Raw genomic sequence first — 17,025 nt, 5'->3', positions numbered from 1 at the left:
GCACTATTTCCCCCTAAAGAGAGAGAGAAGAATGGACTTTATCCAACTTCATCTCCTACAAGTACAAAATGAAGTTGAGAATGATGCGCCAAAGTTTTCTAAAGAAGTTGTGATTTGCCTATGAGCCATGTCTGAGTCATGGATGCAGGCAGGCTGGTAAATATTTTCCTGTTATGACCATAGCAGCTAATAATGTTTTTAGACAGATTTGAGGGTTACACAATTCTTTTGAGTCTACAATTTACATATAATGGTGGGGGAAAAAGTTGGGTAAATCATAAAAATTAAAAAACAAAAATATGATATAATGTGCGTCCTGATCTTTTCCAGGTTAAACATATCAAACTAAGAAATATTTCCGGGCCGGGCTTGTATGTTTTAGAACCCAACCAAATGTTCATATTGGGCCTCAAATTCTTACAAGCCTCTTGATTGTTTTAGGCTTACTGGGCCTAGTGGCCCATAAAGCCACTCATAGTTGACAGTTCCGTTGCATTTACTTCGTAGTGTAGAGATGGAAACTCAGTTAACCCTGCCAAAAGCAATTCATTTACCAATCGGCAAAGCAAACTCAAAAAGAAAACAAATGAAGATGAACAAAAACTTTTATTATTTATTAAAAATGTAAAATAGATATTGTACCGAAAACAGAGAACTCAAATAACCCAAATATCAAATCATAATCATCCATGCTGTTCTTCCCACAAGGGGGTAATTAATTACTCAGTCGCGGGCACATTTTGCCCATTAGAAACAGCAATTTCTGGAGAGACGCTTCAATCCATGATTGCAGCAGCATCTTCAATTCCACACAATACACACTTTCTATCTATGCCTGCGTTCCCGATCCCCGGAGCCCTTAGAGTGCCTTGCACGGTCTTCCCACTCCTCCGGTGGAGGTGGAGATGGCTCATACCTTGAAGGCTTTCTCTTGAAATGCCTCTCGTCGTCACTCGACTCATAGTCAGCGGTAGCAACACTAGTGTTCTTCCTGCCTCCCGCAGATGATGCCAAAGCCACCGCCTTTGATGCCTTATAGTCCTCGTAGGCTGCTGACGACTTGTGATTAGATGCATTAGCTCCGGATGCAGCAGCTATATCGCTCGAAGAGGAGTGCTTGCGCTTCTTGGCTGCTTCCCCCTCCGGAAAGCTTATGCGAGAGAAAACGCTTGCCTTCTGCTTGCGGTCGGCAGCAGCGGCGGCGGCGGCTGCAGCACTCTCAGTGTGAGTGGGCTTGGGCTCTGAAGAACGAGGCTGGTGATGGTGGCGCCGGTCGCTGGCCCCATCTTTACGAGCATCATCCCGACCCCGATCCCGATCACGGTTGCTGTCATGGTGCTCGATCGACTTTCTTTTCAAGGGCAGAGGAGGTGGTTCTAGGCAGCCGCGTGCGGAAAGATCCGGCGAGGGCCTCTCAGATCTGCGGTGGTGCGGATCCCCACCTGATGACCAAGGAAGAGTTTTCTGCCGCAAACAAAACGAAAAGCGGAGAGGTCAGAGATTTTTTGCATAAAATAATAAAAGTCATAGTTGAGCTGATGTGTTGGTAAATGGGCCATATCTAGCCCAATGGACTGCATAATTACAAAACTCATTGTTTCTCTATTGGAGGTTGGTGGCTTGCACGAAAGTGGGCTAAATTTCAAGCCCACTCTAAAGCAAAGACGAATCCGAACTCTCTTTTTTTGGTCAGGAAAAGGGCAAGAGTAAAATAACAAGGATCAATTAACCATGAAGCAATTTTATAGATAAAATAAAACCTTACACTTAACCCACAAAACCCCCCCATATGTAAAATAAAATTTACCTTCTCCCCTTCAATTAACGCGTTTGGTTTTTGAACAACAATATCGAAAGCAACAGCCAAAATTTGGGTAACTATGAATTCGTTTGACAGACAATTTTAACAGTAACATATAAGTTAGAATATGTGATGGTAGTATGCTGGTAAAAATTGTAGAATATATGCACCGTCTCAAATGCATATATACATATGATTGCGTGCAATAAGTTTATTTATATAGATCTCCCTTATTCTTTCAATTAGTCATTTTGCAAAATATATAATATTTAACTCTTAAAACGAAAATAAAATAAAATAAAAAAACCTAAACCTACATACACACTCAAGAAATATTATGAACCAAAAACTCTCAACCGAATGAAGTGTACTTTTGTTTTCTATAATTAAGAACAAAAGATACTGGGTTTTGATCAAACGCCTACATCTAATTCTATGAGTCCCTGGCAGCCAACACGATTCAGAAGCCACAGACCATTTATCATCGAAATTTAAATCCCTCTCTTGTCTCCCCTGAATTATGGCACAACTCCTCATCCAACGCCAATAACATTACCAGATTAGTGCAAAAAACACAGATAGATCGAAAAACTTTTCTTTCTTAAAAAGAACAACACTACAACTTTGAAAACGTAAAAAAGGTTCATAGCATTGGACAATGAACTCCAATGACGGCAAATCACAAAAAAATTGATTAATATTCATGCATTATAAATCAAGGAAAATATGCAACTAAAGTGTTACCAGACGTCCACACCTCTCTTTTTTTTGGTCATTGCTAGTAGCAAGGTCCAAAATATATGGGAACATAATTCACTGCTTCAGAAGACTGCGTACCAAGTAGATTATTCTAAACACCATCAATTCGGTGCAATATTAATCCACGTACTATAATTACAACCAGAACTTCTCGCATGTACATAAATTAAATAGCTACCAGATTTCCTATTGAATGATATTGGTCTGCTTTATCCACACAACAATTACCACTAATTAATTACCGACAATAAACATCAAATGATCAGTGAACCACCAGGTCCACGGCAGAAGAAGCTAGGAGGTAGACAAGGGACCAAATTCGCTGATAGGACACAAGGCTGCAAGGAACCATGAAAACTACCAGAACCCGCAACTCAAACCAACTTCAATTAACTTTTACCCCTTAATTTAAATGTCATTGCAGAGAAGTTGCAAAGCATATAAAGACTCAACAGATTAAGTATAAATCTGGTAAAACAATTTCCAGCCTAATTATTTTCCTCCGCTTTTTTTTTTTTTTTAAATTTCATGGGAACGGGGAAAAAGTAAAAAAAAAATCATCCAAAGAACAAGCCAGGGAAAAAAAACGATGATTATTTGACCCTAACAATCACAAGGAAGATAGAATTAAACTTCCCCATTTAGGGCACAGAAAAGGGTAATGTGCAATCACATGACCTCTTGCAATATTGGTCTTATTTTGCCAAATTAAATCTTTAAACCATGAAAGATGACCACTGCAGTGACCAGACGTAAAAGAAAAGGATGGTTTTAAATAATAAAAATGACGTACAGATTTTGATTTCATTGAAGAACCATCATCAACGCCGCCCACTTCCCTGTTGAAGTTCCGACCACTAGAGAATTCCCTGCTGCAGGAGAAATTGCATTGTTTATCATATTGGCAAAAAATATATAAATTTAACTGCGCAACACTTGGAAGCAAAGGCAACAAATTAGACTATGCAATGAACTGCAGGAGAGCCCAAGCAACAGGCATAGATACAACATGCCAAATTGATGGCAGTTCAAAATTTTCCAATGAGATACCACTTCAATTTTTACGATTATCATCTAGAACATGGTCATGTCATCATATAACACATAGATCAAAAATCGCAAGAGAATGTAAAATTATTTATCACCTTTCATCATGTCTCCCATTTTCACGCCGCCGCTTCACGTCGGCCTTACGAGCCTCAAATTCCTCTCTGCTCATGACAGGAGGTGCAACATTCATACCCATTCCAAATTCTGCAAGATCCCTGTAGAATATCGAAAATTCATTCTCATTAGGCTTCAAATTCACATATTACCATTTCACACCACAGCAAGCACAACTAATATATCAATATCCACCACAATCTTCCTTCTTTATTAATAAGTAAATTAAGTAAAAAAAGGTACAAAAGACTCCAAAATAAGGTATATGTGAAGGGCAGATCCACACAACTTAATCCCATAGTCTAGATGGAATGTTTCATAATTTAAATATGTGACGCTTCAGCTACAATCAAGCAACTTCATCATTACACCAAGACACTTGCCCTCTACAACAAAACAAAGAGTAAATTCCATTAAAGTCTTAACACATGCAGATACTCCGACGAGGATTTTCATTGGGACACTCTAAACGCTTATCTTCTCTAACATCTTTCCTTACTGTATTTTGCATTACTTTCAAATTTCAAAAGTACTGTGTTACTGACATTACAGTAACCAGATATAAAACCTAATGAAATAACCCAATTTCTAACCACGAACAGAAATCACTAAAATTCACTCATCACTATTCCTAGGCAGCATGTCACTAACAACAAAGAGCCCGCGCAAGTCATCACGCACATCCTATTGTGGGATGAGCACGTTTGTGCATGCTGGTTTGAGAAGGAGAAAAAAACACTTTAACAGAACACATCACGCATACCTCTGTGGTGGGACTACTGGCATCATGAAGCCTTGTGCACCAAAAGGGTCTGGAGGCATGATACCACCAAAAGGCATGTCCAAGTAAGGATTATAGGCAGAGGGTCCCATATAGGGTATTCCACCAGCATAGGGACCCATGTACCCTTCCATCCCCAGCTGCATGCCATTCCAGTAAGGATTATAAGCAGAGGGTCCAAGTGGCATCATATATGGATCGGCTGCAAGATCTTGAGAGGTTCGCCACTGTAAGTCTGTAAAGCATACCAATTAGACTCCATAAATCATAGAACCTCCAACAAATTCACTAAGCATTTGCACAAAGTATAATCGCTCATCCAATTCAGAACAAGATAACATATGCCGAAAAAAATTGACAAGAGCCATAAGGAATCAACCAAATATTGAAATATTTTGATATTATGTAAAGTAAAATTAGAAGGCCAACAAACCATTCGAAGGATTGCGGACTTTCTTCTTTTTCTTCTTCTTTCCTGATAAAGCAAAGATTTGAAATGTGTTAGACCATCATCATGGCTCTATTGAACAATAAGACAAAAACTTATACTGTATATTTTCCTATGATGGGCATCCATTATTAAATGAATCCAGTATTATCCAGTTTAAGTTAAAATGAAAATTACAAAAAAAAATTATTCTTATTTTCACTCTTAGTATTTTTGTCCTCAAGCATCTACGAGGATACTAAAATCAAAAAAAGAAGTTAGCATACCTCGCTGCCAAATATATAAGTCAAATATTTCAGGATAAAATAATAAATAGAACGACAACTATTACCTGCCTCACCAGAAGTTAGCTTCTGCTGCACTTCTTCCTCCACTGGTGGAGCACTTCTCTGTGAAGCAGGCTCCTTTATACTCATAGACTCTAGCGTAGCTTCTGATATATCAGCCACTTTCACAGTCCTCACCTGCTCCAAGACCCTTGGATGGGCATTCAAAGGCTTCACTTCATCTACCATTTCCTTTACAATAGGGGTTTCCTCCTTACGGCACGGTGGTTTCTCCTCTCCTTTGGATCCAACAGAATGAATAGGTGATGGAATTCTAGGCTGTGGAATCTTCGACTCCATATCTGATATTAAAGAAGAGGTTTATGAACATTGCATAACATGATAATGGTCTACATAAATAATGCAGGTCATCGTACTATACCTTGGACTTGAAAGGCGCTTCCGGCATTTTCAGCACTACTATTACCACCATTCTCTAAAATACGGTTGATTGTATCCCTTACCGTTTTATTTGGCAGAAGATCATCAGCGAGTACATCTGTTGCACCACAAATGCACCTTGACTTTGATATGATATGGTCCCTGATACCTGAGTTAAGTAGCAAAGTAGAGATAAAATATAGAAAATATGTGCTAAAAATGCCAGAAAAGAACTAACGATATGCATGAAAAGAACGAAAGCATTCATGCAACTTACACTAAAACTAAGGTGAAAAATAAAAGTATATGCTTAACTAATTTAAGCTTCAATAGAACTTACACTTATCACAAAAACTTGAGAAACAGCATTTGCTCGTGAAGACAGCATCTTTCATTACTTCATTGCACATGGGGCAGTGCATTTCCGGAGGAAGATCACCAACAGGACGAGTGGAAGGTAAGCCTTCGATTTCTTTCTCAAAAACAGCCCTATTAAGAATTTACAAGTTTATAATCTATGCTGCCTCAAACAGACAATTTGGACTGCATGGATAAACGAGTTAAAAACCTAAGAAAGATATTTAGCTTACTCATTTGGCTTCAAAACAGCAACTGCACCACTCGGCAATGCATAAGAGCCGTCTGGGGTGGCAATCAGCATTGACTTAGGAATGCCCGTAGGCGGCCTCACTCTTTTGACATCATAATTTGGATCACCATTTGTAGGACAGTGCTGTATGAAATGCCCTGAACAAGAACGATACATACATTAATTAAGCATGTTTCTGCAATAAACACATACTTACAGAAGGCTGAACAAGGATGAAGGAGAAAGGACAGGTAAATTGTCATCTTAGATGTGCACATACCGGGTGTTTTGCACCGATGGCATACATAGCCTTCTGGAGGTTTTTTCCGCTCGAACCCTAATCAACCACAACAATATATGAATTTCAGCTTCATGAGAAAAAGTTCTCGTCTTACAAGAGCATAGATTAACCAAAAGTATAGGAGTAGTAGAAGTACCAAAACCACGTCCACCCATTCTACCAGCCATACCCCTTCCATAACCTCTTCCTGGACCACCAAAACCATCAACACCTTGACTGCAAAACCATTATGAAAATTTAACATATAAAGTCACAAGAATACTTCCCAAGCAAACGATGTACTCTAGAAACCAAAAGGAAATCTCACCGCTGCCAGTCCAAGGCAGGAGTCTCAATCAAGGCCTTCAGTTTGCTATCCTCGTCAGCATTATTTGTTGGCGGAGCATCAATTAATGGATTGCTGGCCTGAATTGGAGGGGCCTCAGGAATTGCATACAAGTCGTGACCAAACTCATCCCACTCGACATCCTCGGTCTATACCGTCAAGTTAAAAGCATTAGTACTTGAATCACTTTTGCTGAAAAAACCAACAGGACACTAGATTATGGAAAGTTAATGAAAGCTTACATATTTTGTAACAGATGCATCAGCAAAAGGGATGCTACTCTTTACTGGCTGGGTGTCCTCCATTTTAGTTTCTACCTTTGGCCTGCAAAACACAATATGCCTAAACTCAACCAAACCCTCAGAATTTTCACAGAATGTTGTCAAAAAGAAATGGGCCTACTTGTCTGCATAGTAACAGTAATTTGGCAATTTTAGAGGGTGATTTATATATTAAGTAATTGAAACAACAGACCAAGACTAGGGGATTTTAGACATCTCTACATAGACAATGCTAAAAAAGATTAATTTAATCGTGAAAAATTTAAAGGTTTGAGACAATACTCTTGCTGAGTAACAATAGGCATTCGAGGTCGTCCAGGAACCCGTCGAATTAACACAGATGTATTTTTTGGGATTAACATCGCTTCATCAAGATACTCTGAAATCGCAAAGCAAAAGAAAACGAGATTTATGAAACACTGTCAAAGTTTAAGATACCATCAATATAAAGAAGATGCAATGTATCAAAAGCTAGACCTCCATCCCCATCTCTCATTTAGAGCGTCAAATCAATTCCAGTGTTACAAACAATAAGTAACAATTGGTCCAGATAAAACTCACACGGGACAGGTTTTCATGATGCTTATGCACTAAAAAACTTTTCACATGCAATTCTTTCCACTTAACAAGCTTAAACAAAAGGCTGGATACCATAAAACTACATTGTAAACAAAGTGCAGAGTGCCCAACCCAAGTGTTTGAAATTTAAGAAACAATACCCCAAATACAGGAAGCTAAGCCCATATCAGAATTAATCAAAGATTCATTAGTCACCATTTCATTAGAGACTTCTCAATTAAGAACCAATTAAGTCCAGAAAGCAAAACAAACCTTCATTAGTCTGGGCATTAGTGACCACAAGGTCGAAGTCTGTACCCCTGCCTAGATGCTTTGATTCAAATATTTTTTCTTTCAAAGTACCAACAGAGATAAAAGGACCATCCATAGTGACTGAATCATAGTCTTTTGCACTCTTAAATTTGTAATACACAGCCATGGCTTCTTTTTTTCAACAAATAAAACAATAATATAATAACCGAATAACAAAAGCACTAATCGTCAGCCTGTGAGTAAAGAACAGGCCTGGTATACAAAGTACAAACAAAACTCGACCAAACCAATACAATCCACTCTGGTAGAGACTTGTACACCAAAGTATGTAGCCGAGCTCTCCACAGTATCCCAATCGACAGCTTTCAAAAAATTCTCCGAGTAGATATGAAATTTTACTCCAAACTCTTAAGTGGTACTGAATCAAATTCAACAGCAAGCGGTTACAATACGAACACAGCGGACGGTTTACAGATTGTGACCCTCGAAACGATCCCAGCCGCGATCAGAAATAAAATCTTGAGAAGAACAAAAAATCTGAAAACCCTAACCAACGTTGCAATCGACGCAAGGGAAGAGTAAGAGATGACCGCCCCTGAGATCCGTAGGAGAGATCTGCGATGATTTTCCCCTAATCGACGATCGGAAGATGCTGGGAGCGAAATCGTCTACAGAGACCGGTTCTCATGCTCCTCGTAGATATCTGGATGAACAAGGAAATCGGTGTGGTTGCCTACGCGATTCGATAGCGATTCGTCATCGAAGGTTCTGACACACCGCCTTCAAAATATACGAACTCGATCGGAGGGTATTACGCCGGGAAGAATTGAGAGAGATCGGTCTCGCTAGGGTTTGGAATGAGGAACTTTAGGATTGGGAGAGATTGATCTTTTTCGTAGCGACTGTGGGGCGCTTGTTTGGTTTTGGGGTCGGGAAGGAGTCTTTAATAAATGGCTCTCAAAAACCTTACCTCTATAGTATGACTTTATCCGAATTCAATAAGGGTCCGGACCCGATTCTCTACATACGACGGTTACCTTGTTACCGGTGCATAGACTTTTATTTCTTGAGATAGAAAGGCGAAAATGATGATATCCCAATTATTCGTTGGGTTTGATGCATAGAATTTTATGAAATTCCCGTGTCTATGTAAGTAAAATCTAAAATCTGTAGAATTCAAAGAAAATAACATATAGTCCATTAGAATCCAACAAATTTTTTATCTCATAATTTATTATTCAAAATTTATTATTTTAATATATATTTCATTATTTTTTAAAGTATAGTTTAAAATTCATTGTTTTAGTTATGAATTTATTATTTTTTGAAATTTCATTGAAAAAACATTGCAATTTGAAATTCCATTGAAAAAAACGATGGAATTAAGATTTTATCGATAAAACTCATCGACAATTGATCTTATTAGAAAGAGTTTTATACACTAATTCTGAATATGTAATTTTTTTAAAAATCTAACATGTATTTTAAGGGTTAAAACATTTTAAATTTTCGTTTAAAAGACTTGGGTTCCTATGGACTATCACTATATGGGTTACCAAGCACTACTAATAATTCAATAGTTGGAATAATTGAATTTCGTGAAACTCCACGTCCTTATGTAGTTAAAATCTAAAATATGTATAACTCAATGATTGGAATAACTGATTACGAGTTGCAAATATATTAAGGAGTTATATAACTCAATAGTTAGAATAATTGGTTACGAGTTGTTGGTATATTCAGGAGTTGAAATAATTGGTATACAAGTTGTTGGTATCCGTATCATAATCGATAAAAAGACAAGTCAATATGTATCGTAACTGATAAAAAAAGCAAGTCAATGAAAATGATACAAAGAACTCGTATCTCCAACACTTATTATATATGATGAAGTACATTGTGACCATGTCTTGGATAGACTTTTCACTATAAAAAATTAAAATGAAAATTACAAGTGAATAAGTGATTCCATAAGAATGATAAAGTGATTCCATAAGAATGATATGAACCTTAAGAGAACCATACTTTCGATGTGGACTTCAAATCGTAACATTCCACCACACTCTACAACCTTGGCGTCCACACGGGTTGGCTTTTCAATAACTAGCCCCAATGAATTGGTTTCACCACCTTTGTGGCTTGACACTAACTAGGGTGTGACGAACACTGTTATGCTGATATCATCACCCCTGCCGCACAATTGCAACTGAGAGACATAATATAACCTCTAATATCAATTGATATGAACCTTGAGAGAACCACACCTCAAAAACTAACTTGTGAGGTTGTTAATCCCAATGCCCATAAAAACCCCCCCACATCATAATCTCATACTTCCGATGTGGGATTCAGATCATAACAATGAAAGTAGTGTACTGAACTATAAAACATCAAAATTTCAAAATTAAGAATCCTACTAAACATTAGGAATTTCTTATTGAAATATACACTTTTGAAAGAATGTTTGAATCGCCTGTATGAGATGTAGCATCATCAATTCTTGCTACACTAAACAAATAGGTAAAACAAAAGTCAGTTTAACAACCTCTTAAACAAATGTAACTGTAATATCATCAACACTTGCTCCAGGTGAGTTGTAGCATCAAAAAAACAAAAGCAAACCATTTAAATCCTTCGGTATTGATCTGAGTGACATCTGACTATATGAAAATTTAATTGAGCTAATACAGATATTATACTGATCATCTAAAAGAACGAAAAGCCCGCACGGAACTTCATACATCTGTTAAGATTAATGAAGATACAATCACGACATAGGCCAGGAAAAAGAAGATGGCTATCTGAACGAAAAACTTGGGGTTTTCCCTCATGTTGGGTGTTGTGACTGCCCTGAAAAACCAGAAGGCCAACAACATTACGAACCCTGGAACAGATTAATATAGCAAGAGCAACAAACATGAAAGAATCTGCCCTACGCCGTTAGGAAGCAAATACCTAGCAACCCGTTGAGAAAGTCGATTAAAAGGTAAACTCTGAATGAAGACAATGCCCGGTCCAGTTAGAACAGCTATCACTAGGTTGTCGCCCTGCAATTTCAGAGCACAATTATGAATTCAATGTGAACAGACACTCATGGTAGGGCAAAGCCAGCTAGTAACAAATATTTAGACACACAGAGAACTGGGTCACTTCACTTAAGATACAAAACAACATTATATATTTATATCCTCAAAGGCAGCCTCACAAACATGTAAACTTGCAGAGGGTAAACAATACTCGAGAGAAAAAAAAGACATGCTCATCAACCAACAGTATTTACCTTGATTGTTGGTCAACCTTTTTGTTCTTGATCCTAACACTCAGTTCAGTTTGCACTTTGCAAGAGAAACTCATGGATTTCACTCAGATTTCCATAGAGCTATAAGCTGCCTGAGCTAACTAAACCATTTACTACATATTTTACTTTTGTTATAAAAAATGCAAGCACAGAACAACTTGTTTTTAAGTATATAAGCCCAGACCCAGACTACCCTCACCAAAACAATTGCAACTTACCAAACCCCAGAAAAAATAAATAATTTTTTGTGTCTGTGTATCTTTTAACTGATAAGCGGAATGCATGTCCTTGACTTAAACTGGTACAAATCAGTTCAGTTGAACTTTTCTCCAAAACAAAACCATAACAAGATACCTCTGATGTACGATGATGAATATCCAATAACCCAGAATCAACATGTAACAGGTAAACGAACTGGGACAGAGAGAGGGGCGCAAGGGGGTGGGGATGGGGGTGGGGGTGGGGGTGGTGAAGAGCAACTCACTCCAAAGACTGCCCTTCTCAGGGGACCATTGTATTTGATTTGGACATTGACTGAAGCTGTAAGGGCAACAAGGCAGGAGACATCAACGGCGAATACCTCACCCACCTCAAGATTTTTCTGTACAACTGCACAAAAGAAATGGGGTTCTCATTATTAGGCTTTCATCACTTAGACAGCATGGGAAATAGTACAAGCAAAAAAATCATGAGGTGGCAGAGATGGTGGCCTGGTTGAAAAATGTGCATATGTTGATATCAATCTGAATTATGTCAAAGTAATAAGGTAACCATAGCATATGTCGTTATCAATCTGAATTTTTTGTAAGGCAAGTATTTCATTATCATCAAATATGAAGTACAAGTACAACGGTTACAAGTTTACAAACCATTAAATATGTTGTTATCAATCTGAATTGATGTAAACATAATAGGACAACAATACAGAGATTGAGATTCATAAATAACCACATCCCCGCTAAGACAAATTTGAATCTCAAACGAACATCAAACGAGGCATGTTCTGTTAGGACTTTCAACTGCATTTTCAGTAGTTCAGATAAAGCGCAATTTAAAGTCAGGGCTGTAGCAGGAGTTCTTTAGGTATGTATAAATAAGTCACAGCTTTAAGAAAGCAGTCCATTCTTCCAATCAATTCTACCACTTGAGAAAAAGTCACAAAACCATACCAGATCCACCCGCAACAATAAATGCAAGTCCCTGGCCAGATAGTTTCTGTCTAAGAAATCCCTGAACAACATCAACATGACAAACAAATATTAAAAATAGTACAACTCGAAGACTTGGTAAGCAAAGAAAGACACGGTGCACAAAAAAAAACAGTTCCTTGAAGGGGCAATGGCAGGCAGCATAAAGAAAAAGCAGCAGTTATAACCTCAACACCAGTGACAATGTTACGTGCCCTCTGATCAACCGTGTTGCTAACTTTTACATCATTGATGGAACAAAGGAATGCATCTGGCTACAAAATAACATAATGAAGTCACAGAATAATTCCAGGGCAACAATAAAGAAACGTCAACAGTGACCTTAATGAAAAATCGTTTTAAAAAACCATAAAAGAAAACTATGTAGCACCAGGAATTGTGAAAGTCTATTCTAGCCTTCTAGGTAAGACTTCAAAATGAATCCACGATTTATCAGCTAAATCAAGAACCAAATTGAATAAATCAGATCTACCTGGCATAAAAGCTCTCCACCAAACACCGCCAAATCAATCTGGTAAAGTAAAACACAGAGTGCAGGCCACAGTCAGTCAAAGCCACTAATATGTTTGAGAACATACGCTCTATGAAGTATATACAAAATATATAAATTTTGGCATGTTTAAAATCACAAACCGGAAGAATTCTAGCAACGGATGGCGCAGCAATCCCAACAAACCCATCACTTGGACCAGGATTTTGCAGAACTATGCTAGTCATGGTCTTGCCGAAAAGCCACTGCCACATACCGCCTACATTTTCAGGTGCGTACACATTTTCCATCTCGATGGTTCCAGACATGAAACACATGGAACCTACAGATTCATATATCAATCCCACAAGTAACTAAGGGGAACTAAGGATAAGTGCTTGCTTTATAATTGAAAATAGATATAACAAAAAACATATCAACTAGCTGCAATACAGCCAATCAACTTTACAAAGCCTGATATATCTACTAGAAGCATATTTTCAGTAAGTTGTCGATGAGCTCCATATGTCATTACCCTTATTATAAGCCAATATAATTACTTCAGCTACAGATAGATAGACACATGGCAGTAAGATGCACTGCTTTCAGTGCTTTGCAGCCAAAACCAAGTGAGCTGCTTAAATAATGGTTAACAGCATGCTGGAAGCCTCGGGCAGTGTATGGATTACTAGGAATTGAGCAAAGTCATTCATCAACAACCGTAAACGAAATTTATTATTTCTGCTTGAATAGCAGAATATTGGCATTAATAATAATCCCAAACATTATAACCACTAACCAGAAAAGCAGTATATGAGTATGCAGTCATTAACACCAAACAACAAATTAAAAATTTATTATTCAACATGTACGTGATTTAACCCAATGTGGGTTTGTATATCAGTAGATCCATTAAAGAAACAACAAGCTCAGCAATCATTGAGATAAACATGGAAAGATAGCTACTTACCAGGCTTTGCAACAACCTTTTCTTCTGGCTTCAACATAATCTGGAAATGCAAGAAGCATAATCAACAAAATAACTTAGAAATCAAGGGCAGAGAAGGGAAATATAAGGGAGAACTGTAATCATGATGCAATATGGGATGATCACGGTATATACCTGAACCACCTGAGCTTCACCACCTAAAATCTGGAAAGGTATTACAGCCTCATGTGGACTCTACAGTACATCAAGTCTTATAAGTATTCACACTTACAGTATATAGAATATTATCAAAAACAAGAAGAAGAACTCTTAAGAGTAATTATAGAATTCAACTTTAGTAAAATAATTTCATTAAAAGGGGGAAAATAAGCTTGAGAAGTAACTACAAGCAACAACACCGGCCATATGTAGGTAACAATGCTTGGACACACAAGATTTCTTTTTGATTTGAGAAATTCAGGGAAGACGCAGTGAAGTTACTTCAATACCCATTAATTTGATCCCTTACAGATTAAAAAGATATAGTACATGTAATTATGTAAATAGCTAAGTAGGGGAACAAGAACGTACACTTTTACTAGTTTGAGCCATTGAATTAAATACATCTATTTCAAGCAATCAACAGAGCATTCAATGTTAAAAAGACCGCATGCAATGAAAATGGACCCAACAATTTCCACCTGATTGTCATATCCAAACTACATATATATTAATATATGGCCTTCATTTTGTGAGTGTACTAATGTCATTCAAGCTGTTTGTTCAAATTAGTAACCAAGAAAACTGATATTAGGAAATTCGATGGTAACACCAAATTACACAGGAGCTGAATTTTTGCGAACCAAGACTTCCTTAATTTATTCAATGTCATCGCAGTCAAAAAAAGCCTCAATCCTAGATATAGTGGTTGGGAGGGGGGTTCGGACTCCTTGAATTCTGAACACAAAATACTACGTAGAGTTGCTTCATTGAAACTTAGGGGTCACAGTTTAAATTACCAAAAGAGCCTCTCCAAGATGTAACCGTCACTTCAATGCTGGAGTTATTACAACCTGGCAACAATTTTTCTAATTTCCCAAAACTCCCATAATAATCATGCATGAGTAGCTTTCTATAATGCCTAATTGCCTATTTCTGATTAACCTGCCTTGGTTTTGCATTTCCATTCTATTTTTGTTCGTTCAATTTCCACACTTGCTTTATAAGGAGCACAAAGCTCAGCTCAAACACGTGGCATGATGACATACCCAAGAACCTACCGGCATACGGCCCACCAGCTCGCATTCATCTTATGCGCTTAGCATAAGGAAAACCTAATGGCGGGAACTCAAGGCAAGAGAATCTTCGCGCCAAAGGAATGTTACCGCCCAAACAAATGATATAGAAGGAGATAAAAAAAAAAGATCTCTCATTATTCAATACTCTCTCTCTTTCTCTCTCTAAAACCACTAACTTAACCATTCGAGTGTCCCCGACTGACCAATGCGGCTGCGGAAAGCTGACATGTCCTTGTTCGTGCAAGAATTCAGATACCCTCAGATCGATCGAGCCCTCATGTCATGCCTAGCCGGAAGATTTGCAATTTCAACACTCACACTTTACTCCTGAAAACACAAACCACCCCTTCATTTACTAAGCACTTTATGTTGCATCAATGACCTTCTCCTCATCCTCGGCCATAAAACTTGTCAGTTCAACAATCTTCTCTTATACCTAATGTTATGCTGCCTTTAGATTTTTCCCCTCTCGGAATGTAACACTGCTGTTACTTCACGAAGCATAAATGATTAACAAACCGGAATTATGTCATCTAGTTTACATAACCATAAAACATAATCTAACACATCAATGAGCCTTCCTACGCTGACGAATGCCTCCTTTCTCTTTTCTCTGAAGTCTACAACAAACAAGTGGGAGAGGCAGGATTCGAACCTACGTAGAAAAACTTCAACAGATTTACAGTCTGTCGCTTTTGACCACTCGGCAATGAAATTTTGAACTCTTCACTAACTAAATACGCGTTCACAGATCAAGTCTGTCAAATTTTAGAAGGCGTCGCCCCAGTGAATTAAACCCTATTGAGCCAACCAAGACAACCGATCCCAAGAAAGGGACACAATTCGCGACAGATCAGACGTCAAAACCTAAACAAATCTCTAAATTCACATAAACATATACTAAACGCTCGCACGCATTTTTTTTTTTTTTAAAAAAAACAACGATTACTACATTCCTTCTGGCTCAATTTTCCAGGTAACCAGACGCAAATATATAGTTGAAACGGCTGTAAAGATAAAGCAAGAGAAAGTACCTGATACACGTACGGTTGAAACGGAGTGGAGAAAAATGGTGCGGCCATGGCGAATGATGCAGAGGATTACAGCTCTACAATGAATCAACGACGAATTGTTGAATTCTGGCAATCACAAGAGAAAAATCACTCCAGTTCTACAACCTAATTGTTCAAGGCAGATATTACATACAGGTTCACGAATGGTACGACTCTGCTTTTATTTACTGGTTCTTAGAATTGAAGAGGAGAGAGTTAAATTACGATAATATCCTTGACTGCAGTGATTCTTCCTTCGGAGACGAGTTCGCTGGTAGGAGGAAGAGTTTTCACCGTGGCCTTTTTCCCATTTTGAGTCGACCTTTCTCGTTCTGGTTCTTATCGCCTGCTGCTGGCCATGTGCTGTGACATTATTTTAAGGGTGTACACGTGGCACGTTTGATTACGTGGGATGTTTTTATTGGATGGAGTATCAATCTCGACGTGTTGTTTTCGTCTCGCTGTGACAGAAAGAGCGACTCACATGCCACGCATGCAACGTCGTCGTTTGCTTAAGGTTTGCCTATTGCTTCTTCAATGGTTTTCTTTAATTGATTCTCTAATAGTCATATCCTCGTTGAGCATTATATTGAAGGATGAGAAGAATGAAGTGAGAAGTAGAAAACGGAGGTGAGAAAAGTTTTGTACTTAATTCATTTGAGATATTGTTGACACTTTGAGCTTAAGACTTACTTGACATTGTCATTCTAAAAGGCACCTCAAATGTTTGGAGATGAACCCAAGCTTATAAATCACATGGTTGGTGTGTTACCAAACCGATGTGG

At 38.0% G+C, this 17,025-nt stretch overlaps 2 protein-coding genes across 3 annotated transcripts; both read right to left on the bottom strand.

Annotated features, from left to right (window-relative positions):
* Window positions 1-587: 587 nt before the first annotated feature.
* LOC119987024 (E3 ubiquitin ligase PARAQUAT TOLERANCE 3) lies at window positions 588-8,956 on the bottom strand. 2 transcript variants are annotated; one of them, XM_038831728.1, is made up of 15 exons: window positions 7,988-8,956; window positions 7,439-7,535; window positions 7,118-7,199; window positions 6,858-7,024; window positions 6,687-6,766; window positions 6,530-6,586; window positions 6,251-6,407; window positions 6,001-6,149; window positions 5,662-5,829; window positions 5,285-5,581; window positions 4,939-4,980; window positions 4,488-4,740; window positions 3,706-3,825; window positions 3,354-3,432; window positions 588-1,464 (listed from the first exon to the last, which is right to left on the bottom strand). In XM_038831728.1, exons 1-15 carry the CDS (start codon window positions 8,151-8,153, stop codon window positions 826-828), a joined length of 2,553 nt encoding a protein of 850 aa, XP_038687656.1. In that variant the 5' UTR covers window positions 8,154-8,956; the 3' UTR covers window positions 588-825. The 2 variants fall into 2 exon arrangements, with proteins under 2 accessions (XP_038687656.1, XP_038687657.1); XM_038831729.1 differs by having other exon boundaries at window positions 826-1,464; window positions 3,354-3,429; window positions 7,988-8,153.
* Window positions 8,957-10,504: 1,548 nt separating this feature from the next.
* On the bottom strand, window positions 10,505-16,571 carry LOC119986470. Its single transcript, XM_038831031.1, has 12 exons — window positions 16,466-16,571; window positions 16,360-16,366; window positions 16,223-16,322; window positions 14,086-14,145; window positions 13,933-13,972; window positions 13,127-13,305; window positions 12,966-13,004; window positions 12,661-12,747; window positions 12,455-12,515; window positions 11,770-11,894; window positions 10,943-11,034; window positions 10,505-10,837 (listed from the first exon to the last, which is right to left on the bottom strand). Exons 3-12 carry the CDS (start codon window positions 16,268-16,270, stop codon window positions 10,723-10,725), a joined length of 846 nt encoding a protein of 281 aa, XP_038686959.1. The 5' UTR covers window positions 16,271-16,322; window positions 16,360-16,366; window positions 16,466-16,571; the 3' UTR covers window positions 10,505-10,722.
* Window positions 16,572-17,025: the final 454 nt, after the last annotated feature.

Source organism: Tripterygium wilfordii, chromosome 20 (assembly GCF_013401445.1).
Source record: "Tripterygium wilfordii isolate XIE 37 chromosome 20, ASM1340144v1, whole genome shotgun sequence".
In the NCBI taxonomy this organism is placed as follows: Eukaryota; Viridiplantae; Streptophyta; class Magnoliopsida; order Celastrales; family Celastraceae; genus Tripterygium; species Tripterygium wilfordii.
Note: the sequence above shows the minus strand (reverse complement) of the source record. Positions and strands in the feature narration are given on the sequence as shown.